Below are 27714 nucleotides of genomic sequence, written 5' to 3'. Positions count from 1 at the left end.
AATACATACCTAATATCAGTCAATTATTGAAAGTGTAGAAATGTATTGTACATATTGGGAGGCAACTGTTAAAATACTGAATTCCTTAAATAATTATCTGATCGAGGTACGCGGTTTTATTTTATATGTAATATTATAACTTGAATATTAATAACAACATTTGTATATCACTTCAAAAACAATGACATATCATAGAAGTTGTAATGTGTATTGTCAAGTGAGTTTTTATTTGGCAGAGCAGCCGTGCGATTCTGTAACTCACTTTTCAAACCCCTCGTGAAGGAGTCTTACCTTATTTCATTTAATATTACTCTAACACAATATTTCATTAATACATTGGTACTCCTACCTGATCCTAGGCAATACGTAAGGTAACATATTAAATTTAAGATACATCCTGTTTATTTCAAATCGTTAGACTATTTGCTGAGAGAATCCGTTTTAGATGTTCTGATAGTATTTTTATTAAGCTACTAGCTGCCCCCGCGAACTTCGTTTCTCCTTAATGTGGTTTTAGATAGCCTTAATACCGTGACACGAAAGAATAATTTCACTGTATTATCGTCACTATAATTTGAATTTGATTTACAGTTCGGTCTAAGTAACACGTGGTTGGCTATGCTAACACCAAAAATTAAAAAGTAGAAATAATTGAATTTCACGGTATTTCGTTTACTACAAAATAAATTTAATTTATACTTTAATATCACGTGGTAATCATGATATTGAATTGTAGTTTATATGACACGTTTGTCGGTTTACCATGGCAGTGCCATCTATTGATTACTTACTCAATCCAGTCGAAAAGTATCGACATCTGTTAGAATCTTTTGGAGTTAACAGATAATTGTGACTGTCAATTAATTATAGACAAATAATTTGCAATAAAATAAAATTGCGACTATAATTAAAGATCTAAGCTATCCTATCTCTTAAGTTGGACCAGACTGCTCTCGGTGTGCCAATTTAATTTAAAATCGATTAAGTAGTTTAGGAGTCCATCGCGGACAAACATCGTGACAGGAGATTTATATATATTAAGATGATATTCTTAAAATTGTTAGGTATCCTTTGTTGTTGTGCTGAAAAATAATTAATATATTCAATATGTCTGGCCCCACAGATATTTCACAAACACTACGTCTTGTCAGTTGTCGGGTAAATATAAACTCTTACTTTCCTTTCAATAATCAATCTAATTTTTATTAAATACACTAGTAAATTAACATTTTTTATAAATAAAATGAGTTTATTGTCACGATATTCATAGACAACTCACTTTGTAATTCAGCAACAAACTTCCTTAACTTACCTAAACGAATTATTATTATTAAATTGCTTAACAGAATGTCGAGATGCCCAATGCAGAGATTCCCATATAACGGGAGCGCTGTTAGTTCAAGTCAGTTGCGAGATCTAAGACGGATCAATCTAATCACGGATTATCAGAATGCCAAGGCAGTGTGGACAGCGAAGTATTTGATGGTAGGCGTCGTGTTAATCGTAGTTCTTCGCTCCGCACGCAACCTGATAGCATCTCCTTACCTCGTAGTCACGATGGAAAACAACCAACGTACATATTTACTCCAAGATATCCGAAGGTAAGTTGATTTATTTTTATTAATGTTTTTGTTTTCCTTGAAAGAGTTTTCCCTGATTTATTTCTTTTATAACTTATTATTACTACTATCGTTTATGTTAACGACTTGAACTCTTATTAAATGATGATAAAAATATTATCTTTCGAAAATCTTAGTTAAAAAAAAATCTTGCAATATTATATAATTACATACTACCATAGATAAAATTTCTTCAATCGTGTAATTGGCACAAAATCTAGTAGTTCGGGTTTTAATTATATTTTTAGAATTTTATAAGAATGAGTTCTTTGGTCACCTAAAATAACTTATTAAATTATGTGAGGTCATTTGATGACCTAATTGTACAATTGTCTCGGTATATATTGATTAGAAATAACTATACGAACGAAAACTATTTCTCCTCCAGTCTTATACAAGTATACAAACTTGACTACAAAATATCTACCTTCACGAAACACCTTTTATATCTAAAGTAAACACAGACGACAGACTATGTTATAAAATCCGGACAAAACCAACTACCTTATGCTTTATCTTAACTTCATCAAACACTCGGAGAGAAAAATGAAGCTGCGTTGTGACTGAAAAGAAGAAGAAAGTTGTGGGTGGGAGAGATCCTAACAATACGTCACACGAGGGCCCAGGCTGTTGTATATAAATGATTCGTAGTCGTTCGGGACCCGTTGTGTGCACTCGTAACCAAAGATGCGTGGGAGTACGGCCGGGTTAGGCGATACGCTCGCGACTGGCTCGCGAGCCCGTAGCCTGCTTCTAAAATTCGCAGATGAGGTGTTCGGAAGTTTAGTAGTAGCCCCCGCGGTTGTGACTTACTGGAGAGGAACCTGGTCGCTGATGGACTTCTACGTCCTGCCTAAAGAACCAGTGAACAGCGGGATAGCAGCCCTCGTGTTTGGTTGGGGCGTGAACTTCTTTTTGTGCGTATTCCAGACGCAGTTGAGCAAGCATATACGCCTCGATAAGGGTAGATTTACGTATTATGTGCTTTCGAGGCTATACACATATGTGGCTGCATTGGCGTGTGTTGGCGTGTGGCGAGGAGTACGCAACCTCCTCGATGCATGCACGGAAGGTAGCGCACTGACTGTAATTTACATCACGGCAGCAGCGACGTTGTTGCTAGCAGCGTTACGGAGTCTGAGGAATATATCAGCTGCCCCGTTCGCTGTTCTTGTTGATGCGCCTAAGGACTTTTTCAATGTTCCTACTTTGTTTAGAACGGTTGGTATAAGAGTTATTGTTATAAAATATTTCATATAAATACACATAATAGGTAATAAAACTCAAAGTATTAATTGATGATTACTTTTATTACTACTAACCAGTTATAGACAATTTGTGAATTATCGAATTATTTGCTAAGTTAAAATGTTAACATCTTTTAGTTTACGCACGACATGGTGACAAAGTATTTTACGATGAATTCTCTGATATAAGACAGCGCGCAATGGTCGCTCAGTAAACTGTCCCATTGGAGACTTTATATTCATGTAGTAATATATATCAATCACACCAACATTGAATAAATACAGAGGATAACTTCTAGTTAATAGCTACCGTCCAGCACATTTTCAAACATCTACAAGAATAGTTTTACTTACAAAACATAAAATCTATGAATGAGAAACCTTCAAACCACTGATTTTTCTTTTTTTATAAAATACTTTTCATCGTAATCAATAATAAGAATAAATCGAAAAGAGATATCGCAAATTATTAAAAAAATATGTTATTATTTTCAGTATTTAAATCCGCTATTACTAAATATAAAAAAGTGGAATCTTTTATAAGAATTACTAAAGTCGGTAATCGATGTTTTGCTATATAAATATTGATTACAGTATTCATATAACTTTCATGGTTTTTGTTTAAATAGAATGTGATGTGATACGTTCGCGCGTTTCATTTGTGATTGGTCAATGGATGCTTTAGACACGCGACACCGTCCGTCTTCCCCTTTTAGGAATTACAATCAAATGCGCCGTATTCGTTGATTTTCTATTCTTACTATATGACGAGCACGAATTTTTCTTCCGAAGTGCACAATTAACGTAGTGTTCATTGCTATGGTAAAGAAAAACATCTCGTGGACACTTGACTCCAAAAATCTACGAAAGCTCGTCGCAAGTTTATTTGATATCGTGTCCATATTTATTGCACACTAAAGTGCGTTATTAGAGAGTTCTTTTGACCAGATTTTTCTTGACACCTTTGGGTGTTTTTGGGTGTGATCCCGGCCGGTAGAGCTCGCATTGATCTGAAATGGTTAAATATAAAATTAGATACATTTAAAAAGAGTACCAGGACGCAATAAGGTTTACCTTCTCATCATTTACGGTAATATTTATGTACATTGGATATTTTTTTAGAATACAACAAGGCAGTTTATTATTAATTTAAATGTAAAGTATCGCTAGATATTTTGTTTTGTTATCTCTGCAGTAAGCAAGACTTTCTTGGCAAACATTCTTTTATTGTTTCTATATATAAGCAACTCCGATCTTGAGGATTACTCCGGCTTAATAGAATTGATTGCCGTGTCTTTGATCATCAAGTACAATGTCCATGGGACTCATTTTCGGACGCTACTGTGCGTTTTCCAAGAATTCCGCTGTTTCCGAATTTCAAAGAATTAACTCCTAAAATGGAAATAGCTCGCTCCGTAGCATATTAGGAAGTGGGAAGAGGTCAATTATTCACAAAAATATGTTTATTCGGTTTCCAAAGAACACGTTTCACCTTCTTTCACCAGCCTACGTACACTAGGTCCGTAGGTACGTACAGTAGTAAACATGATAGAAAGATGATGACAAATTACACAAATCTAGTTCGTTTGCGTCCTCTTGTCGCTATTGATATCTATTAGACTGTCAGGAATTATTTATATAAAAATTCAAGGGCTTTTGGAACATCTTTTGTATCATTTGCCCCAACAGATTTTCCTAGTTTGCAAAGGATTGAATGTTCACGTGTCCGCCGCATACTCACGTCTGTGAGCATAATCCTATTCCGCGAATATACTGTTTTCTTAACTTTGCAAAAGATTATTGAAGTGATACTCTTAAGTTGTTGTTTCGTAATTTAATAATCTGTAAATAATACATAAATAAACGTTATGGATCAAAACCAGGGTTGTGAAATAAAAGGAATGTAGTGCGAGCAAGTTAGAGCATTTTTACTTCACGAAAGCGCAGGGGTATCCCCGTAATTTCTTTAATATATTATTTTGTTACAGAGTAGTAAGGAGACAGCTCTATACATTCTGGACTGTTTGTTTTCTGTTACTGTGATCGGGTCACTCGTGGTGGTCGTGTGGGGAGGTCTGTGGGGTCTGATTGACATTTACCTCTATCCAGATGACCCTGTCAAATCTTGCTGGATGTCACTTGTAAGTATAGGGTTAGATTAATAACCGCCGTTCAGTAATCGCTTTTATAACAAATAGTGTTTTATTTTTAAATTAAATATATGTACGTCATTCGCGCATTGTATTAATTCAATATTAGATCAAAAATCATTCTATAATATGTATCTATTTTTAAATGAGTTTCACTCGAAAGGTGTTATTGTTCTCGTCACGTAGTTTTAAATTGTACAAATAGGTATTTATTTGTGCCGGTTTACCCACAGGACACGTAGTTATATAAATTGTATTACTTGTCATTTATAAAGTATATAATATATACAGCTGAATGCCAATAATAATTTCACGCTTCACACTTGGAGTCAATTCGCTACACAATACTCAATTTGACTACAAAACGATACAATTATGAATAAAGATGCGGAAGTATTTGTATAATATTCTACTAACGACCCACCCTAGCCACTACTCGTCAAGAACTAGAAGATGCAGCGACTAAAATAATTTTAATTTCAATATAACAAAATTATATATCTATATTGGATAGGCTTTTGATTTAAAATATAATATAAGTTATGAATAACTCAATTGAAACATACCTAAACTTCTATAAGATCTTCTCGAAATGTCTTTTGGTCTCCGAGGAGCCTTTGAAGTCGGTTAAAAGGTGTTTTGCTCACCTTTTATCTTCTTGAAATATGGTGTCATTTGTCACCTGCCCGCGGGACACGACTTCGAATCGTTTGATGATTATTTGGTAAAACTTCACAACACTCCAGCACAAATTAGTTATGGCTATAGCTTATAACTTGGCTACTAGTAACTGTATTAACCAGCTGGAAATATGTTCAAAATCAGTGATGCTACACAACCCTAAAGTTATTGTTTTTTCTAATAGGCTCAGGTATTAGAAGCCACTAGGCCTGCAATGCTCAGAATAACAAGTCTTATTTTCAATATTCCTTAGGTCACCTGTTTCCCTAAGTCTCTAAAGATCTATTTTTCCGCATATGGGTCAGACGTTCGCCACGAGTCAGTGACCACTTACATCGCAATTGGCGTTTCCTCTCCTTGCCCTCGCTCTATTACGTACGGCTTTGACCAATTTCGGATTTAAATGGCCTAATTATAACAACCAAAATATCAATCTCCGTCACGTACATTGCGTATTCTAGACCTTTAACGTCATTGGTGTGACGTAGCATAAATAAGACAGAAACATGTTGCCTTCATAACAGGAGCGATGTCGAAAATATACCATAAAGCATGTAAAAATATAACAATTAATACAATATAATTAATGAATTATTTTGTCCCCAAACATTATACATAGATCTTAGGGTAATCATTGGAGTCAGATTTACTGAAACGTTTTTACGCACGGGACACGCTAATTCTGGTCTCAATTATTACAGAGTGAGATGTTTTTATCTAATTACCGTAAAGATATTTCCTCAAAGTGTTAATAAATAAGTGAAAATTTGATGTCAGTCTTAATTTTGACACTTTATAGTGTTACTCGAATAATTAATCAAATTTCAACATAAGTACTCGAACGGAACTTTATATTCCGGTTATATGGTAAAATTGAAGAAAAACTGTGAATTGGCAATGACATAGTCGTAAGCCCTCAGCAGTGACATTGAATTCCACGTGGGTAGAAATATCTTTGTATTGGAGACCGGCTATGACCGGTTATAACGTTATTTTCTCATTTCCGTGTACACAATTGGATAATCTCTTATTTTGGCTCCGGAACCTTTAATGAGCAAGTTATTATTAGTCGTTTGTGGCCCCACAATCTTTTTCGACGATTCAAAAACAATACTTGTAACGGAAAATCAAATCAATTTATCTAACAATAGTGAATATTAGCAGATAACATAAAAAAGCTGTGTAAGCCCCTCCCCCCCCTCACTTTATATTTTACACAATCTTTACTTTCCTCCTTATAAAATAAAATTGAAAAGCTTCATAAGCTCATTCAGCTTTCTACATAATAAATGTCACGCCACATCATGTCATCTAAAATAAAATAAAACTTTTTTAATAACAAAAATATATCTATAGTCCGACTTAGCAGACTTTCCACTACCTCGGGGCATTGCTAGTATTATAATAAAGTTTTAAGAGAATTACTTGGCTCATGGTTCATATGTTATTGTAGTGTTTCGTTTTCTCGCACGATGGCGCCTTTATACATTGTAATGATATTTTGGACACAAAAACTATAAACTATGAACTCTATAATTATAAAGATAGTAGAAACAAATACTTCATGATATTTATAAAAAAATCAGTTAGTAAATAAAACCTTTGATAAAATATTTTATTAACAGTTACATGTCTTTCAGTGAATTCTATATTTTGCTAGTAATATAGATTATAAGGTTATGCGAGAAATATGTGTCATTTCCCGTTGATATTTATAGTAAATCAGTATTACTTTTGTTCACAGATAGTAGGTTACTCCATGGTATTTGTGACGTTTTCGCTGCAGGCGCCTATGCGGTGGGTTGTCGCAAGACTTCAGGGAGCCCCAAGGCTGGTGATCGCTGATGTTTACCACTTCCTTTCGTTCGCTTCCACGGTTAACGTATGGCGAGCGGTTTGGGGATTTCTGGACATTTATTTTTTGCCAGGTTCGTATATATACAACCTAGACTATGACGCGGTGTAATTACCTATATTGTTATTATTAATAATATGCACTAAGAGGAGTGTAAAACTATGCTGGGCAAACAGTAAAACACCACCGTTAGGTAGTACGTGAATGCTTCTGAATTTCTTCTATGTTAACGAGTTTTATTATTTCAGATTCGCCTCTCTTAAGCAACTGGTCTTGCCACGTCGTAAGTCTGGCGTTGCTGATTCTATTAAATTGTTCAAATTCAATTCTTGTGAGAGGAGTTTATATTGACGCAGAGGAGCCGGCAGGCGAATGCGTCATTTTTTCCTGCCACTACCTCAGACACTTCTTCCAGAAGGAGAGAACAGAACGACATAAACCGTTAGACTTAACAAAAAAAAGGGAAGAAGCCAGTGTGCCTTTGGGAACACCAGAAGAGAAAGTGTAGACAACCACGGTTGTGTAATGGTTGTTGAAATATTTCTAGAATGGAAAAAAGTATTATTATGTACCTGTTATTACGAACATAGTTCCGACATAGTGTACTGAGATAACTAGTATAGATAGCCCAACAGACTACATTTTAACGAGACCAATGAAATACTCTAAAACCGAAGTATATTAGGTTTTATAGGCTGATCATGAGGTTAAAGGATTCCCACATAAAATAAATATTTAAATTTAATTGAAATTTGTACTCGTGTTTTCCTCCATTGTCTTCGTATAGTAAAAATTACTTTGTATACAAAAACTTTAACATATCACTTGTAATCGCTAAATTATTATGACTATATACTCTTTATAAATTATTTACAAAGGTATGATGTAATCCTTAGTTTATTGTAATTCACTCTCGATTCATTTCAATCTAGTAGTGAACCTAAACTAAAATTGTATAGTACGAGTAAATGCAAAAATATTTTATTGTATTTATTTATCTCCTTATTTCCTATTTTACAGTATGCTATTACAATAGAAGACTATTAATATAAAATTTTAAATAAAAATAATATAAATAAAACAAGTAAAAACTTAGGACCTAAACCAACCAACTCAAACAAGCAATAATATTTAGGGTGCGCAAGATACGCGTAAATGGCGCTCTCTGAGTTAATTTGAACACACCCGAGGCACTGCGAGAAATTGCGACTGCTTACCACGACGAGTTTGGTTATTTGCCACACGTAGCCCCAGGCTCTCCAACATTTCCGCCTCATATATTCTACCTCCAAGGAACTTAAAAAAAATCAATGTGATGGTATGGTCCCTCCTTGGTAATCTAACTTGTTACCAAATGTGATCAGCAGGGTTTATGTATGTATGACTAAAGAAAGCACGATTGTTATAACTTCGTAACAAATGAGGTAATGTTGGCCGAATTAGATGGTTATATTAAACGAGTCGGAAAGTTTTCAGAAATGTCATAAGAATCAATAACATAGTTCTCGATAAATATCTTAATATATATAAATCTCCTGTCACGATGTTTGTCCGCGATGGACTCCTAAACTACTTAATCGATTTTAAATTAAATTGGCACACCGTGAGCAGTCTGGTCCAACTTAAGAGATAGGATAGCTTAGATCTTTAATTATAGTCGCAATTTTATTTTTTGCTAATTATTTGTCTATAAATAATTGACAGTCACAATTATCTGTTAACTCCAAAAGATTATAACAGATGTCGATACTTTTCGACTGGATTGAGTAAGTAATCAATAGATGGCACTGCTGTGGCAAACCGACAAACGTGTCCTATAAGCTACGATTCAATATCATGATTACCACGTGATATTAAAGTATAAATTAAATTTATTTTGTAGTAAACGAAATACCGTGAAATTCAATTATTTCTACTTTTTTAATTTTTGGTGTTAGCATAGCCAACCACGTGTTACTTAGACCGAAGCGTAAATCAAATTCAAATTATAGTGACGATAATACAGTGAAATTATTCTTTCGTGTCACGGTATTAAGGCGAACTAAAACCACATTAAGGAGAAACGAAGTTCGCGGGGGCAGCTAGTACATATATAATATTTTGTATTATATATTTCCATCAACATACAATGTGAGAGTGCTGTCTCATTTTGTCGTATTTTTATTTACTCAATTTTAAGTTTCGGGTGATCAAATCTAAATCAGACTTCGACATCATTCCGTTTGCATATATATATAAATATTTAGCAATAATAGCTTATGTACATTCAATGTTTTAACGACAAATAAACGATTTCTTAATAATGTGTTTATTATTGACGCCTATTATATATAAACCCATACATGTTCCGTTTTAGGTTTTTCTTATGTAACAGGAGGCAAACGGGCTGGAGACTCACCTGATGAGAGTGATACTGCCGCCTAAGAACCTCAGATTGCCAGAAGACTCGTATACGGATATATATATATATATATGTCGGAGAATGAATATTTTAAAATTCCCGCCACTCTGAAGTTAGTCGTAGAATGCGGTGTGGTATGATAAGGTAGACTGTCACTGGTAGAGGTTGACAATTGACAATGCCTAGTCTGTGTGATCTACCAAATGTCAGTGCCGCGACTGTTTCGTGGCAATAAGTGAATTCTTTAGTCACTTGAGTTTCGAACGTCGCCTGCGCCGGACGTGCGCACTGACTGTGTTATAATGTCGGACGACGGTAGTAACACCAATTTTGCAATTATTAATCGCGTTGAATCTGCGACATATATATATATATATATATATACGAATGGCATTTTATATTCTGCCTTGGCGTCCGATAATGAAACTCGGCTGCAGGTATTACACCGAATAACTCCTCTGAGCACTCTCCATGTTAAGTGCGGTAGAAGATGCAAACGTTTCGTGTTAAGGATGACAACCAAGCTTTTTTAAACCTATTCACCTTACCACAAAAAAACATATTTTAGAAACATACCTATTAGAAAATTATTAAAATTAAGTTTTGAAAGAGATTGCCATAGTAAATATGGCCCGTTACGCACGGCTCTCATAGTCTCAACTAATGACAGTATTTTTTAAATTGGTCTAGTAAAATTAGAGTTTCTTCGTTATCACTGAACAAAACATAAAAAGCTTCACTCCATAATATTAGTTAAGATTGATAGTTTCGGATTGGGACGATGCGAACATAGTATAATTTAAAACAAAGAAAACCCAGGCCTGTCTAGTGAGTTGGAAAAAGAGCACTTTTGGATTCAGTCCAACCTTCTATCGTGTTTCTTGGAACTGACCCGTCTTGACACAATCTCACTCACCATCTCCTTTCAAACAACGCTCATCTAGAAGCTCGCTGGAGTTTCACCTCTTCCTCCCCATATTCCGCACTGTTGGATTTGGTGAAGCTCCTTGCCCCCCTTCGATCTTTCGTGGACAGTATTATATGGTTATTCATCTCCTGGACAGGTCCAGGAATAACCAGAAATCTATAAAAATACGAGTATATATTGTAGTAGTCGAATTATATCTAATCACTATACTAGAAAATATTTTTTTAAAACTAATAAATAATTCCATTTCATAAATAAAAATTAAAAATAAAAAGTAAGTCAACTTCTAACCCCTAGGGTGAAGGCTGAAAGCCAGGACACAAACCGGAGACCGTGCGGTAACAATTAATTATCCTTCTTGCTGTTGACATCTAACCTGATTAGGTGCCTTTATAGCGTAGGCCAGTATTTGGACCATAGATTTGGCACCGATTCTAAATAATTTAACTTTGACATTACTTTATGCTCTTAATAAGACATGGTAAAAATTGATATGACATTTGCTTGCCTATTTATATATGGCTGATTGTGCGGATATTTGTAATTTACTAACCAAACCACTGTACCACTATCTTGGCAAATAAACGATTATTATTATTAAGGTTGTGATTGCTTAAGTGATGTTCATAAGAGGCATTTCTGTGATTCTTAATTAACCAACGTAATTAGAGTTTGCATATTGCTCTCGATAGTTCACCGCGACTAGTAGCCCTGAAATGCTTGTTTCTTGTTCAATTTTATTTATTTTGTTCCCGATTTTAAAATGACTGAAAGTCCTATTTATATGAAACGCACATAATGTTTATTAAAACTGTAAGTGCGTGTACCGATGAACCAAGCACGGTAAGGCAGACAAGCAGGGGCAACCCCAGGAGCGAGGAGTGGTCGTTTCCGGTCTTGCAATTACCACTGATTGGGAAATCAACTTCCTAATCAGTGTGACCCTGGTGGCCAGAGTACGTTAATAACTAATAAAATTTTAGCAACCGAAGATTACTAGTTCAAAATTGATATCCGGCTTTTCAGTCCGTTTATACTGATTGATGTAGATTAGACACTCAATTTAATTCAGTCTCTACCCTACCTCTACATGTGATAATTATAGAAATCCCCTTTGTCCGTTGATTTCTGTACTAGACCTGTAATTACTACATAATAGCAAAAGAGACAAGTCTTTTGCTTTTGTAATGCGAGATTATATTAAGTAATGCTTTTGAACTAAAATGCACCGCTGGTTTAAGCTCTTGTCGAGGGGTTTGTAATTTTTTTAAGTGGTGCGAGTTTTTAAAATGTTATATTCAATCAGTAGTGTAATTAATCCCGTTGCCAACGACGACGCTCAAGAGCTCAACGAAATTAAACGATTTTCAAAATTTGAATTGAATTATTTTGGCCAAAATCATATTTATTAGTTTTTTCAAAAAACAACGTATTGTATGTGGTAGAAATACAATGGATAGTTCCCATTGTCAACTTTTATATTATATAATTTCCGAACACAAAATAATCGTCACATGCAACATAAAGTAAGTTATGAAACAAATGTTGAACAATTCACAAGATTATTTGATATCGCCCACGGCTCTAGTTCAAAGCTAGTCTACCTAGCTTCGTGCTTTGGTCCTCTTTACATCGAGGAATGTGACAGAAATTTGGTGCAGCTGAACTCCATGGTTCAAGTGGATGAAAGATAGTAGCTGATAACCGTAAAAGTATTGAATAACACAAAAGTTATAACTTTTATTTCATTTAGTCCGTACTGTTTATTTTGAACAACTATTAGTATCTAATGACATTTCAAAAATAACATTTCAATACATTCGAGTTAATGCTACACCCTCCCTCGCGAGGGGGGTGTTTTTTCCCTGTTCGGGGCGTATGCCCCCTTCAGAGGGTGGGTTTTTTTTGGCGGTAGGGGGCGGGCATATAGCCCTTGATGAGGGCTGCGGCGCGCGGGGAGACTCGGTCTCTACCCGCTGCGCGCAGCCGATGGGGTCATGTCCGGGGTGTCAAATCCGGTGGTGATGAGGGGGCCAAGGAGTAGTCTCGACTTGGCCCTGGTGTCGTGATGAGTGGTCGTATCGAGCAGCTTGCTCGGCTCGCGGTCAAGCTCCGCTGGGTGAGACCCCCGGTGGCCCCGGGGGAGGCCCAGCGAGGCGACCAGCGGTCGAAGCCGCGGTTGCTGCCCTGGTGTCATCGGGACCCGCGGAGAAGAGATCACGCGGGTACTTGTATTGGTCGGGCGGCCTGGAGTGCCACGGCGCGATGTTTTGGAGGTGAGGATGTCGATCGACTCCATCCGCAAGTCTCGCGCTATGGTGGCGTTCCTCACGTAGCGTGGTGCCTTTACTGCGCGCCGTAAGACGGTGTTTTGTACGGTGCGCAGTCTTTGGCGGTTGGTCTCCTTGGCGATGGAGAACCACGCCGGTGCCGCGTACGTGAGGTGAGGGCGCACATACAACTTGTGTAGCGCGAGCTTGGTCCGGAGAGGTAGGTTGCCTGTGAAGAGTGGGCGAAGCGTGTGCGCCGCCCACTTGGCTCTCCCTTCAGCCCTGGAGATGTGGTGCGTCATGGTCAGACTCCGGTTTATGGTGACCCCTAGATAGGTGACCGGCGTCTTCCACGGCACGTCTCGATTCAGGAAGTGTAGATGTGGTGGCAACCTGCCCCGGCCGAAGGCGATAGCCTGTGTCTTGTCCGGGTTGGCGGCGAGTCTCCATTTGTCCAGCCACTCTGGGAAGCCCACCGTGATGGGTCGCGGTCTCGACGCAGCCTCTCCCGTCGCAACGAAAAACGTGCGCTCGGTGAGAAAGGAGAGGAGCACGGCGACCATTCGGCGGGGCAGTGGAGACAACATTTCAATGAAGGAAGGCCAACTGAAACTTCGATGCCGGAAATAATATTCTGGCAACGTGTATGCCTGAATATGGAAGTCATACCTGCCAAAACTCTGTCGCATGTTGGTACTTTCGATGGAAACTGTTGCTCTTTTTTCCTTCCTTTGTGACACTGTGTAAGGCCTTTAACACACAATACCAAGCAAAAAAAAACACCTATCTTAGTCATCGCTAGCCTATGGCCGCTGCAAACTTTGTAGATTTTTTTTATGTAGCAGGCGGTGAAGTGGCTGGAGGCTCACCTGATGTTAAGTGATACCGCCGCCCATTGACACTCACATAGAAAGAAGGCTCGCACGTGAGTTGTCGGCCTTTTAAGAATTGGTACGCTCTTTTTTTTAAGGACTCGCAAGTCGAATAGAAAGTGTCATAATATTTAATGAACGAATTAAATATTATGTTGTTACTATCTGGTCAATATATTCTTGGAGCCTAGTTGTATCTACAATAAAATATAAACGATTTTAAAACAAATGGTGACTTTCACCAGTATAATACCCGAAACAGAACCAATTTGAGTGTACGACCAACCAGGCTCCAGAAGATAAACCACTCCTTATATGGAAATTGCTTTCGTTTTTACAACAAACTCCCAAACAAAGTTAGAGAATTATCACTGAATAAATTCAAAGCTCTCGTTAAACTTAAATTAATCAATAAAGCTTTTTTTTCAATTTGACGAATACTTAAATGATCCTAATCCTTGGTATTGATTTGCTCCAGTTCAAACAATTTGTGTGACTCAAAACTTGGCGATAAAAAAGAAGTGGCGGAAAGTTTCATGCCAGTTCTTCTTGCTTGCTCTCACCCTTGACTTGCGAACTGGTAGTAAATGTAAATTTACAATTAATTTAACTTCTTTTCCGACGTTCATAATGTACCTATTTACCTATATAAATAAAATTATTTTGAGTTTGAACAATCACTGTTTTAAGTCCTTGGAATTTGGTTTTAAAAACGAGGGTACTGTAAAAATAATAAATATATGAATATATTATGATGACTATGCAATTGTGTGAGTTTGTGGAATACGAAACAAATGTCCGCGTGTTGCATGAAAAGATGGATTAAGGAAAGAAATATATTAGAGGATTTAACAATGCTTCTGTTTTGTTATAGTTGAGTGTACCAAGCCAATGGCTTAAAGTTGTTTTACATTTGTGGTATGTAAGATTATGCAAGCTAAGGGTTTTATTTAAACTATTATAGAGATAAGCTGAGCGATTGTTGAATTGATTACGTGCAAATATAGTCTTGCAAATTGTGTAGCTAATTAGATTCTGTTGGGCCCTTATTGAGGTGTGTCTGTTCTATGTGGAGAGGTGGCGTGCCTCCTAAGGACACATCGGAGAATATAGAGCTGGCATATAGTCCGTAGTTTGCAAGACTTGTACAACTCTTCAGTTGGAAAACTTTTTTTTAGTAATATTATTTTTATAACTGGTCTCTGAGCTCTTTCAAGTGCTAGAACTTTGGTTTTGGCACAACCACCCCACAAAAAAATGTAAAAATGTTATATATAAGCCGTATTATTTTTACAAAAGAACAATATATATATAATTTTATGACAAAATTTGAGTACGTGTGTAGTGAAGAAACTCAATCAAAAATATTAAACCCAAAAGAGGTGAGTGGTACAACAAAAAAATAATAAAAAAACCGGATCAAACCCAGCTTCACAAGAGCTTACTAATAACATCTACCACTACAACATCGACTTGTAGAATATTTAAGTAAATTATAAAAAATTAATAATTATAAAAGATAAAATAAAAAGCATAAGAAATACCTAGACTAAACATGCACATAATTATGATATTTCATACATACAATGTGTGCTTGTGTAAAACAGAAGGAATCCAACGCCTTAATACCGTGACATGAAAGAATAATTTCACTGTATTATCGTCTACTACAAAATAAATTTAATTTATACTTTAGCCTCAATAACACGTGGTAATCATGATATTGAATTGTAGCTTATATTACATGTTTGTCGGTTTACCATAGCAGTGCCATCTATTGATTACTAACTCAATCCAGTCGAAAAGTATCGACATCTGTTAGAATCTTTTGGAGTTAACAGATAATTGTGACTGTCAATTATTTATAGACAAATAATTTCCAATAAAATAAAATTGCAACTATTGCGTCTCTTAAGTTGGACCAGTCTGACCAACTCAAGATCTCACGATGTGCCAATTTAATTTAAAATCGGTTAAGTAGTTTAGGAGTCCATCGCGGACAAACATCGTGAGAGGAGATTTATATATATTAAGATAGAATCCTAAATTGGGTTTTGATAATAAATCAATTATTATCGAATTAAAGGATAATTGAAGTTTAATAATTTGAAAATGTCTGCACTATCGAGTATTTCTTTGAACGAGTTATGTTTTATTTTATTCACTACTATATTTATAAATATATGTGCATATATCGTATCGTATAGGCATATAGAGCATATTTATGAATTAATTTATATTAATAACTTGTTTAAGATACAAGTCAAAATCAATATAAATATTTAAAGTAAGGCAGTATTACTAACCATAGAACCAGAGATGAACTCATATTGTTCCTCGTAAGTTTCGGGTTTCAAAACTAGATGTCGCTCATTTGTATTTTAACCTAGTTGGCAGCAGTGTAGCCGGGCGTGGGCAAACTGTTTAGTAAAATCGCTCTTGGCTTTTTACAAAAAGTAGAAACAGATGACGCTCATCACTAGTAACATCTGACAATGTAGAAAGACTTTGAATTGGGGTTTATTTTTTTTTAAATTAATGGCAATAGTTTTGACTTTATGCCAGTTTCAAGTAAATGGTTGTGAAACTACACGCGAGAAAAAATAAACAAAGGGATAAGCTAGTTAAAAACAAAATATGTACATATACATATTACAACTTAATATTATTATTGATAATGAAAGAACATAATACATTATAATACAATAAAGGATAAAGCAAAAGACAGGAGATTTTAGTCGGAAACGGAACATGTAGTAATTGTAAGGAATACAGAAAGGAGGTGCGGTCATATTGGGAACAAGAAAAGAAAATGTGGTCGAGGTCACCAATATCTTCTCCACACTCACAAATATTGCTATCAACAATACGAAGCCTTGCTAAATGTTGAGGTGTACATACATATCCTAAACGCATTCTAGATATTATAATTCATGTATGGGACTGTGTCCATCCTTTATAGCTTCTTTGGCAAGCTCATCAGCTTTTTCGGGTAATATCCCCTTATAATAATCCCGGGTTTAATTTAAAGTCATTAAAATTGTCGTGATTATTTAAGTAGTCTCAAGTTTTTAGCTACTTCGATATTTCTTCCGTTTGCAAAACCTTTTAATTTTTGACATATTTTGTCGAGACCGAGTTTGTATTTTGACAAGGGATATTTTCTTTCTAGTTCTAAGGGATATTTTATTCTACACGTTAAAGCACTACACACAGTCCACTAGCATTTTCGACCAAGACTCGAAGACTGTACTCCTTATTCGCAAGCGATTCGTAGCCTATTACGCCGGATGATTGAATGCATTACTCGAGGAGATACACGTATTTTGCTCATGCTACGACGATAAATTCCATCTGCATTGCCTAAAGCCTTGAGCCTTGCAGACTATGACTCATTAGCTAAGATCAAGTTCAACTGGGTCTATGTAATGTGTCATAGCAAGGACAGGAAGTGGCAACAATTCTGAGACTACGCTCTGCACTGCACCACTTGGCCAACACGACTTTGAAGGACTTAAACTGCTCTTCAAACTGTTCTTCTCTGCTATCCAACGAAGAGCGGTTCGAATCGTCGCTGACCAATCCCTCTCCGAGCGGCTCGATCCTTTGGCGTTGCGTAGAGATGTGGGGTCACTCTCCATCTTCTACTGCATTTAACATGGATAGGGTTCAGATTCCTGAACCTGTAATACCTGCAGCTGAGTTTCATCATCGGACTTCGAGGCAGAATACGAAATTCCACCCGTATCACCTCGACGTCCGACGTTCCACGACTGAGCGTTTTTCAAGGCAATTTTTGCCGATGCTGAGGTGAGCCTCCTGCCTGTTTGCCTTATTTTAAAAAAAAAGAAAAAAACATCATTGTATTGTCGGTGGCTTCAATTTAAGAGATATACACTGAAGTAATTCTAGTGGTCAACTTTATGTCCCTCCTTCATGTCAACCATTTATCGATTTCATGGATACTAATGATCTGAAGCAACAATACTGAATAATTGTAACAGAATTCTCGACCTTGTACTTACTAATTTGCCATCGTGTGAGCTGAGCCATTCGTATGGTGTTTTGAGTATTATAGATAAACTACATCCTCCCTTGGATATTGAAATCTCCCTAGCCAGTAATCCTGAATTACCTATTAACATATTCACGACTAAGCGTAATTTCCGTAAAGCTAACTATGACAATATCTTTATTGAGTGGTAAAAGATGCAAGAAAATGTCCAGTGATACTATAAGCGGTAAAGCAAAATAGATACAACTCCAAAATATTTTTGGTCATATGTAAAAAAACAAACGCAGCGGCACTAGTTCTTACCCCTTGGCTATGTCTGATGGATGTACTTCTGCCTCTGACGGTTACCGAGTCTGTGAACTTTTTTCCACACACTTTTAAACAGTATACGCTACTAGTAACAATAATTTTAGCCAAAACAAGGAACCTTATTTTCTAATATGTAATATACATCTTTGAATTATGAAACTCTTCTTAGGAAACTAATAGACTTGGACGAGTATAAGGGTGCTGGCCCTGACGATATCCCATTTTCATAAGCAAATGTGCTAAGTATTTGGTGGAACCTCTACCCACAATATATAATGAATCTCTTTCCTCAGGAGTTATTCCTGGCCAATGGAAAACACCTAAAGTGGTACCTATAAATTATTCGGGGGAAAAAGAGGTAGTAGCTAATTATAATTATACCAATTTCTATTTTTTCCTCCCTTGCTAAAATACTTGAGTCTCTAATATGTCTATATGTTTATAATCACTTTAAACAGTTAATCGCTTTTCACAACATGGGTTTATTATACGTAGATCAACCACAACTAACCTAGTTGAGTATACTGAATTCATAAGTGATACATTAGATCGTGGTCGCCAAGTTCTCACGATTTACACAGACCTCAGTAAAGCTTTCGATCCAGTTTCTCACTCAATGCTTTTGAATAAGTTATCTAGCTACGGTTTAACGGCACCCTTTATTAAATTGATTAAATCTTATTTAAGTAATCGCAAATTTTTGGTGGTCGTTAATGGCTTTTGCTCCACTATACATAACATAACTTCCGGTGTACCATATGGCTCTCATCTAGGGCCAATACTATTTAATATATTTGTAAATGACATAATAACTTGTTTTAAGCATTCTTATGAGTATATGTATGCAGACGATCTCAAATTTTGTCGTATTATTAGTAACTTCAAGGATTGATTGATTCTCCAATCGGATTTGAATGATACTTCATGAAATGAACTTCATGGTTTATCTCCAATAGTATGGAGCTGAATGTCCAAAAATACATTTGGTTAGTTTATCTAGAAAAAGGGATATTAGAATTCACAACTATCATATAGGTAACATAATAGTTCGAGAGGAAGGAGTAATTCGTGACTTAAGGGTACTTTTTGACAATAAACTAACGTTCTCAGAACACTAGGACTTTATACTAAAGAAAGCTTCTAGAATGCTCGGTTTGTCCTGAGAAATACAAAAGGATTCCGAAGCATCAAAACGAAAATTCTATTTTGCAATAGTCTCGTGCGGGGCGTTTTAGAATACGGTACAGTTGTATGGAGGCCGCGAGACTAACTCGAGAGATTACAAATGAGGTTACTGTGGCATCTACTTTTCTCTAGTCGCATCTCGAAAAAGAAGTTGCCAACGCACGAAAACAGGCTATCGCACTTAAAGATGCTGTCATTGGAGAATCGCAGAAAATTAATTAAATATCGTTTGCATTTAAGATATTTTATAAACAGATGGATTGACCGAAACTTCTATCTAAATTTAAATTTCGTGTAACATCCAGGCATCCCATTATTCCATTTGTCCATGTTCTTTCCGTAGAACGCGTTTTGGTCAAAGCTCACCGATATCCAGATTAAGCATTTTGATAAAAGAGCTAGGTCTGGATATCCATAGTTGCTCCCCTCACACTTTAAAATCGATTATCGTTTTGTTTTTTGTAATTTAATTTTAATTTATTAGTATTTTTTTGTTTAATGTTTGTTTTGTTTTAATTTTTTATGATTTCTACGTGTCATATTTGCCTTAAGTGCTTGTCACATTAAAAATTGTATTTTGTGGTTATTTTACAAATGTATCAGTGTGCCGAGCGTTGGCAAGCTTTTATCAATAAAATTAAATTTAAAATCGGACGATCAAAGGAATATCGAAGGCAAAGTTGTAACAACTTTGCTGAGCTATAAGTTCGGCCGGCTCACGTCTCATTCCTTACTTTGTCAACTTTGGCAGGTAATACTTGATGCTCCACTGCCTGTGGTCACGTTGCATGCATTAATTACGTCGGATAGTCTATATATCGAGGCTAAAAACACATCATTGACAAAATTGTTATTACATTATATCTTAGTAGAGAACATAGTTTAAAATCAATTTTGTGACAAAACTATAGTCAAGAATCACGCGCCAATTTAAGTTATGCACGAATCACAAATGAAGACAGGTGTAATCGCAGGATACAATTAGTTAGTATACAAACCACATTTTACGTATTTATGTATCTCACTGTTGCAACAGTTCTCGAAAATTTCGCAGATTTTTTCACCTCTAGTCAATTATTTGTCGCATTTAATACTTTAATGGAAGAAAATTGCGAGCATTACAAGTCGAACAAACGCTACCGAAAGACCTATTAGTGTTTGAATGAATTCTACGGTACGTATGAGTTGGTTAGACCTCTCATCGATGTCTAATCTGTGTCACTAAACTGTGAATTTATTCAACTAGGGGTCTAGAATATTAACTTTGTTTCCGTTCCACGTCCAATAAACCGTGTATTTTTGAGTAATAATTGAACTCAATGTCGCCATTGAGGTCAAACCGCGACCACGGCATGTAAAGCCTTACAGCAGGGGCCACTAATATGCGGTTACCCTAGCAAAAGCTTTAATTCAGAAGCAAAAACATAGAATATTTGCAACCGATGCGGTGGTAGAGGTTGTGGAGGTGCCCCCCGGCCGGTCCATTAAGCTCCCTCGGAGCGTTATTCGCCGGAATAGTGTGCAATAAAATGCGGACGCCGACCGGCCGCCGGTCGATGAAAAAATAAGCCTGGAATTATTATTCTTTTGAAATAGCGTAAAGGCATGCGAATAGATCGGACGCTCGTTGAAAAGCCAGACTCACGTAAAACCGATCAAACCGACTCGAATACGCTAATTAACAAGTTTATTAGATGTTGTAGCTTGCGCTTAATTCCTGATGTCCATTTGATTTCATGAATATTTATTGAAAAGAGATTTTGTAGACATTGCTACTCACCTTTTAGCTCGCGATGTTTGTAAATACTACAACATTTTAAATCTAGTATTTAGATTACAATAATAATTTAATCATTCCTCTAAACAATATAGAGGACAGATTGCTATTATGATAATTAAGGCAAACATTGTTTACGGTGCTTTTATGCAGACGATTCTAAATCAAGTCATTGACATATTTAATTAAAATCTCACAATTTTAATTTGACTCGGTTACTCTATAAATGATGCCTAGCCATTTCACCGAGGGTCGGCTGCGAAGTGGCAAACCGCTACTGAACAGCAATTAAGCATTAAATAACATTTATAAGTCTAATATAAGAACACTCGCATAAATGCTGTTCGTAATTCGGTCTTTCCTCGAGCTTTTAGATCCATAGATATTGCGTAGTGTAATTATCTTTCAGTTGTAGAAGGTTATTATTAACCATACATTACAACAAAGGCCGCATAGTTTAAATACTTCAACGAGAATTTTTCATTTACTTTTTTGCACTTCCGAACGACTAAACTAAATCTGGCAATTATTTTCATTTTTATTTGTGTTCGTTATTGTCAGGTCGAACCTTTAAAATAATATAAAAAGTGAGCGGTTGAATCGGACAGAAAACTGACACTATTAATAATATTGTGTGTGAGCTTACAAATAATAAATGTCATGTCAATGGCATACATGCAATGGAGTCATTTTAAGTCACATATTTTTAAATATGTGTATATAATAAGTCTAAGTTCAGGTTTGGATCCCCTCTTTGGAAGGCGAAGGCCTTTCATATAGTCGATCGAATAATTTAATATCGTCTTCTGAATTCGTTATTGTTCTTCTATTTTCTCTTACGCTCTCTTGTGAAGCGGTGTGTGCATACATACGTGTCCTAGCCATAAAGTCATGCAGACCGAAGTCCCTAATCCTTCTGCATGTGTGACAAACCTTCTGCATTCTATTAGTGCTCATCTGCTTCTTTCTATACTTCTTTTGCAAGTTCGATTCTTCTTACACGATTTGTAAATATCCAAGTCTAGCACGTATATATATTTGATGGAATCAAACGAGAGTCTATGACTTCAATTTTTAATTTAATTGAAACTTTTGAAAACCTGATATTTCCAATGTTTCATCCATGCACTTGTGGTGCTCTCAGTACCAAGATAATTCATAAGTCTACATACTCTAGAGGTTTGTAGTTTAAATATATAAGACAATAACAATATTGTAAGGCATTTATGTTTGATAAAACAGCTAAACGCCTAAAAAAGTTCTCAGAGATCCCTTTAGTGCTATAATTATGTTTAACATAATATGTGATTCGTATTAAATAATAAGTAAGTTCAGTAATATACGAAATGTTGAGGTAAACGGTTATTATTACATTTTAATAATCCCGGCGTCACTTTGCATCACATGGCGATCGTGAGCCTCGTAACTTGACAAGATTGGTTTTGATGTGATGAGTTGTATCTAAAACATATTACAGTATTAATAAAAAAGGGTCAGTCAAAGGCGATAGGGAAGTGATGTTTTTGACACCGAATGCTGCAAAAGTCACATAACCGCTGCATATGACGCTGCAGACTACAAGAGTCTCATGAGCGGTGGTTAAATTTCCCGCGTTGCCATACTGGGGGTCGAAACGAAGAAGTGAGTGATCAATAACTTCAAAGTAAGTGTTGAAAGTGCATAAAATGTTTGTTAGTGCGACTTTGAGTGAGCAAAACAAATGGAAATTATTATTGCATAATCTGAATCTGAATAGAGTTTTTTTCAAAATTGATAAAAATTTCTGTGATTTTGTGAAGATTTCTGTGTAATTTAGACGAAATCGTAAGTATGGTTGATCACGGATGATATTATGATTATTTATAAAATAACAGAAGAGCTAGTGGAACTAGGTACCTACTGAAGAAATATATCCTAAAACGTATTTGTAGTACCTTGTTAGATAATGATAGCTCTATCGAAACGAAAATAATGGCCCCGTTTGATATTAAGACAGCCGTGGGCTTAAAACCGGTAATGAGGAGATCACGAAACCGATTACTTCTGCGATGGAAATGTACGATTCAATATTGGATGCCCAAGGCACACTAATTAGAATAGCATTATTAAAACTATCAGTGATATGAAATTCCGTTTATTAACCGACTACTTCTGTTCAAAAGCCAGCTTTTTCGCGATTGAATAATTATTTGTTGACTTGAGTTTCCTTAAAGCTGACTGAAATGGAATCATAATTTTAAAAATAAAAAATCATTTAAAATTTAAATTAAAAATAATATCAATAAAACGCTTTATCGATGAGAGAAGGTTGAGCACCATTTCCGTCTGGAACCATACAACTTAAAAAATACAGTACTGTACGGCCAAAAGGGGGCAGGTAAGTGGCGTGGTAGACCCCCACGGAAAATATTTTCATGTGTTAATTACCATTAGTACATTTGCATGTGTTTGCATTCCATGCACTTGGAGGGGGACCAATGGTCGTTGCTATTGCGAGGCGATGGTATCTTGAGTAGTTTTTAAGTAATTGTCAATTGGTTTTTATTGTGTGTGTTGTATAACGTATATCTGTTAGACCAAGTTGTGATGGCGAGTTAGGTTTCATTTTCTATTGTGGTAATTTCGTGTTGCTTTTTCTCGGGGTTGGTCTACTTAATGAGATAATTTTGTCTAACCTCAGGACAACCTATTTACAATCCTCCCATCTTTTTTGTGTTCTTCGAGTAAAAGTGCTTGCCTTTTTTAGTTACTTTTGGGGTATAACCTTTAAACATAGGTTTGGTATTTGTAATTTTCATTTTAAGGCCAAGTAAACATCTATTCTTTTCACTAACCCGATATGTCGTCTGTCATATGACGCTAAAAGTTCTTGGTTTATAAATCTGCATGTATTTTCCTCTACGTCGTCATAAAGCTTGAAAGCAGGGCTTGAAATGAAGACGATACCAAGTCGATTATATGTTATATATATATATATTTATTGCTTTTAAACACAACAAAATGATATATCTATGAACCACAACTGAAACTACAGAGTGATCTGCAAAAACCCCTGACTATAGGAATGGGGTTCCCATAAATAACTAAAATAAAATGCAACAAACTATACAATTCAGACAAAAACAAAGTCGTTAATAATGGCCTCTACCCTAAGGTTTATTGGTTAATTAACTTACAAATATAGGAATATTATATTCCAAGCCTTAAAATAACATATTTTCTCTTTCAATTGGTCGTTGAACTAAATATTGAATTTCAAACGTAAAAGCAATATCTTTGATAATATCTTGCATTATAGTGACCTTAATTATTTTCTAATCTTGTTTTGTGTGTGCGCCATGCACACTCGGAATGTGTGTGAATCAAGTAAGTAAATAAGACGTATTAAACACGAGGAGTATTTTCATCACATGAATGCGGATGAAATCGAATCGGGCGGCTTGTTTGACATTCATTGAAGTTTTCGTTAGTTGACGTTTTATTTTAGTTTTCTCTTATTTTAGATATCTACTTTTATACTTTTGCCTAGCGCCAGAAGAATACGGCTTCGGCCACATATGATGTGTTGTGTAATAATAAATTGCAAGAGTTCCGGGAAATAGTGTATCAAAAGCCGCTTAGGGAAAGAACTATTGTATTTGATAATCTTGGGTATTATAAACCTTCGCGTTCATCCCGTTACGTAGGTATACCATAAACTAAGCCCTATTTACTATTAAAATGAACTGATGAGGAAATGTTTTACGGCTGACTGACATGTGGAGCGGGCGAGGTTGAATCTTCGCGTCTACAAACCTTATTTCCATTTGACGTTATAACACAATATTTAGAAAGCCGAACAAGTCAGTGGTCATTGTAAACATATTTTAAATACTACCACGATCGCCAAATTTCAGCTATCTAGGAAGTATACTCAGAAATTAGCGTATTATCAATTATTATTGATATTAAACTACAACGATTTAAGTTATTCTGGAATAGCCTGCTTTTACAATGATTAATTTTAAAAAGTACAGGAATTCTATTAGGGATTTCAACAAATCAGGAGGTGGAGAATAGCGTTCGAGCGGAATACAAAGGAAAGTGTCGGCGTCCAAGTTAAAATGAACTCTCTCTTAGCCGCGCGCACCTTTCACGAGCCGGCGATACAGGAAATTGAGAAGCTCTCGAGCTTCTGGACACCATATACCACCTGAGATTTTCAATTTTCCAATGTGGTATAAATTTATTCGGAATACGTAGTTCCGCTGTCGAAGTTCTGAGGGTAAATGACATTACGTGAATACGATGACTTTCAGTCCATTTGTTATAGATATATAATACTACTTTGCTAAGTCGTCTCATACCTTATTCCAAAGAAGTCGGAGCACATTGCCATCATACCGAATATGCAAATAATGTATCGCAATTCAGAATACTTTTTAAATACGGCCTTCAGTTTGGAGGGCGGCCAAGCTATGCTATCAGTTATACTAAAAGTTAATGTTTTTATTATTCTCTTAAAGGATTCTTTTTGTTTGTATTTTGGATTGTTTCCGATTTGTTGAGTATGTATGACGAGTAGTGAAATAATGGATACAGTAATATTACATAAGAGAGACACAAAACGGTACTTTACACGTCTCATCGCCGAGAAAATAATCAAAAGAACTCGAGCCGAATGGTTGAACAGACGACTTCGTAGGACATACAGACTTTAGATTTTTCAAGACGTTCGATCCAAGTTTGTTTGTTTTTCACACTCGCGATTTCCTAAACACTAAACCTGCTTCATTTTCACTTCACTTCAAAATAGTTAAGAAGACGTGGACACGGTAGAGCCACGCGAACGGATTTAATTTAAAAACTCATTTCTCAAAGTCACGTAAGCGGCGAGTATGTTATGAGGTGTCGATTCCACGTGATTTCTTCCGTCTCGCTGAGCCCATATTGGGGTGTCGCCGTTGAACATACTATTAAGATGGCGATTACAATTTCGAGTTAGTCATGTCCAATAATATATTTTTCATGTTGGCCGAGTCGAGTGGCTAACGTGAAAATCTTTAGTTCTGTTACAAATGGACAATTTCGTTTTTATAGTTAAAATTTGAAAATTTGACATCATTAAAATTCTGTGGTAATTCAGATATTCAAACATCATTCATTATTTAAGTGGCTTCAGAAATTATAATAACGATAAAGTAAAGAAAAAAGGGTTGTATTCAAATTGCAATAGTCGAATACTTTGAAACCGTAAATATATTTTTGCATATATTTACAAAAAGTATTTTACGGTCCGTTAGATAGCGGAAATGAATAAAACCGGAACGTGAATGCCGATGACTAGCTTGTATATAGGGGCAGAGCTAAAATGGAGGCTACGGCTGTTAACGACTTTTTTCCTTTTCATTTTTTTAATTAACAAACGTTTGCACAAAATTTCACTTTTCTGCAGAAATAACAACTTCAAAGGTGTAGTTGAATATATTTATATGCTCCATAATGAACCCTGGCAAATGAAACGCTTTATTATTGCTATTACAAATTTTGTACAATTCATTGAATAGGCTCGGCTGATGAACGAAAACAAAAATTGACTTTTTTCGCTTTTTCATACCAACCTATAGTTTCTGCTAAACGACGGCCGGAACAGAAAGTGTATTTGTCTGACAAGTTATCTAATCACTGGTTTTTAAGTTGGCAGAGTCTACAAATCTACAAATTGTACAATTATTATTATAGTATCGAAGAACATTTAATAACTTCATAGTGTTAGCTTATAAGCTATTGAGTTTTGATGCGATTTATAAACAATGTTAACATTTCGTTGTGAGCTTATTTTACGAGAGAATTTCAACAAAAAGTCCTTCAATAAAACATCGATGCAACAGCAGTCGCTCGAAAGCGTATGTGTAACACCACCACCACGATGTATACTTTTGACGGCCTCTATTCAGACTACATACAGTTTAATTTAGCGTAAACTGATGCGATTACAGGGCGCTCGCTTAATCAAGCATCGTCGTACGGACAAAACAAACGGACAAAGTTACGCGAAGCCGATGTAGTTTTAAAAATAGTCCACCTCGTTAGTCCACAACCCGTCGAGAGCCCACTGCTTGTTTCTGTGTGCAATCTGGCCCTTCTTCACCGAGTGTAACTGTCGTTTTGACTAATTATGTGTATTTTACGCACTTATCTTTTATCAAATTAGGACATAGAGACATAGTTTGTTGCCGCTGAAGCCGCATAAGTATCTTTTCGACTTTAAAAGATACTACGATATAAATGTTAGGACCAGGGTAAGTTGAAGCGGATTTTTAATTAAAACCAGGCAGAGTGTAATAAATAGGCATGCAAAGAACTGAGGAGTAATTTCTAGTTCTTTGCGTGTTGAGTTCTTTATTTAGAATTAGCGGCGAAGCA

At 35.9% G+C, this 27714-nt stretch overlaps 1 protein-coding gene across 1 annotated transcript; it reads left to right on the top strand.

The window, feature by feature from the left end:
* Positions 1–1347: 1347 nt before the first annotated feature.
* Positions 1348–8453, top strand: LOC123716510. The gene is made up of 5 exons (XM_045672274.1): positions 1348–1402; positions 1450–1601; positions 4855–5007; positions 7442–7625; positions 7801–8453. The coding sequence occupies exons 1-5, from the start codon at positions 1348–1350 to the stop codon at positions 8058–8060; spliced, it is 804 nt and encodes a 267-aa protein (XP_045528230.1). The 3' UTR covers positions 8061–8453.
* The last annotated feature ends 19261 nt before the right edge of the window (positions 8454–27714 follow it).

The sequence above is a fragment of the Pieris brassicae genome, chromosome 11, assembly GCF_905147105.1.
Source record: "Pieris brassicae chromosome 11, ilPieBrab1.1, whole genome shotgun sequence".
Lineage (NCBI taxonomy): Eukaryota > Metazoa > Arthropoda > Insecta > Lepidoptera > Pieridae > Pieris > Pieris brassicae.
Note: the sequence above shows the minus strand (reverse complement) of the source record. Positions and strands in the feature narration are given on the sequence as shown.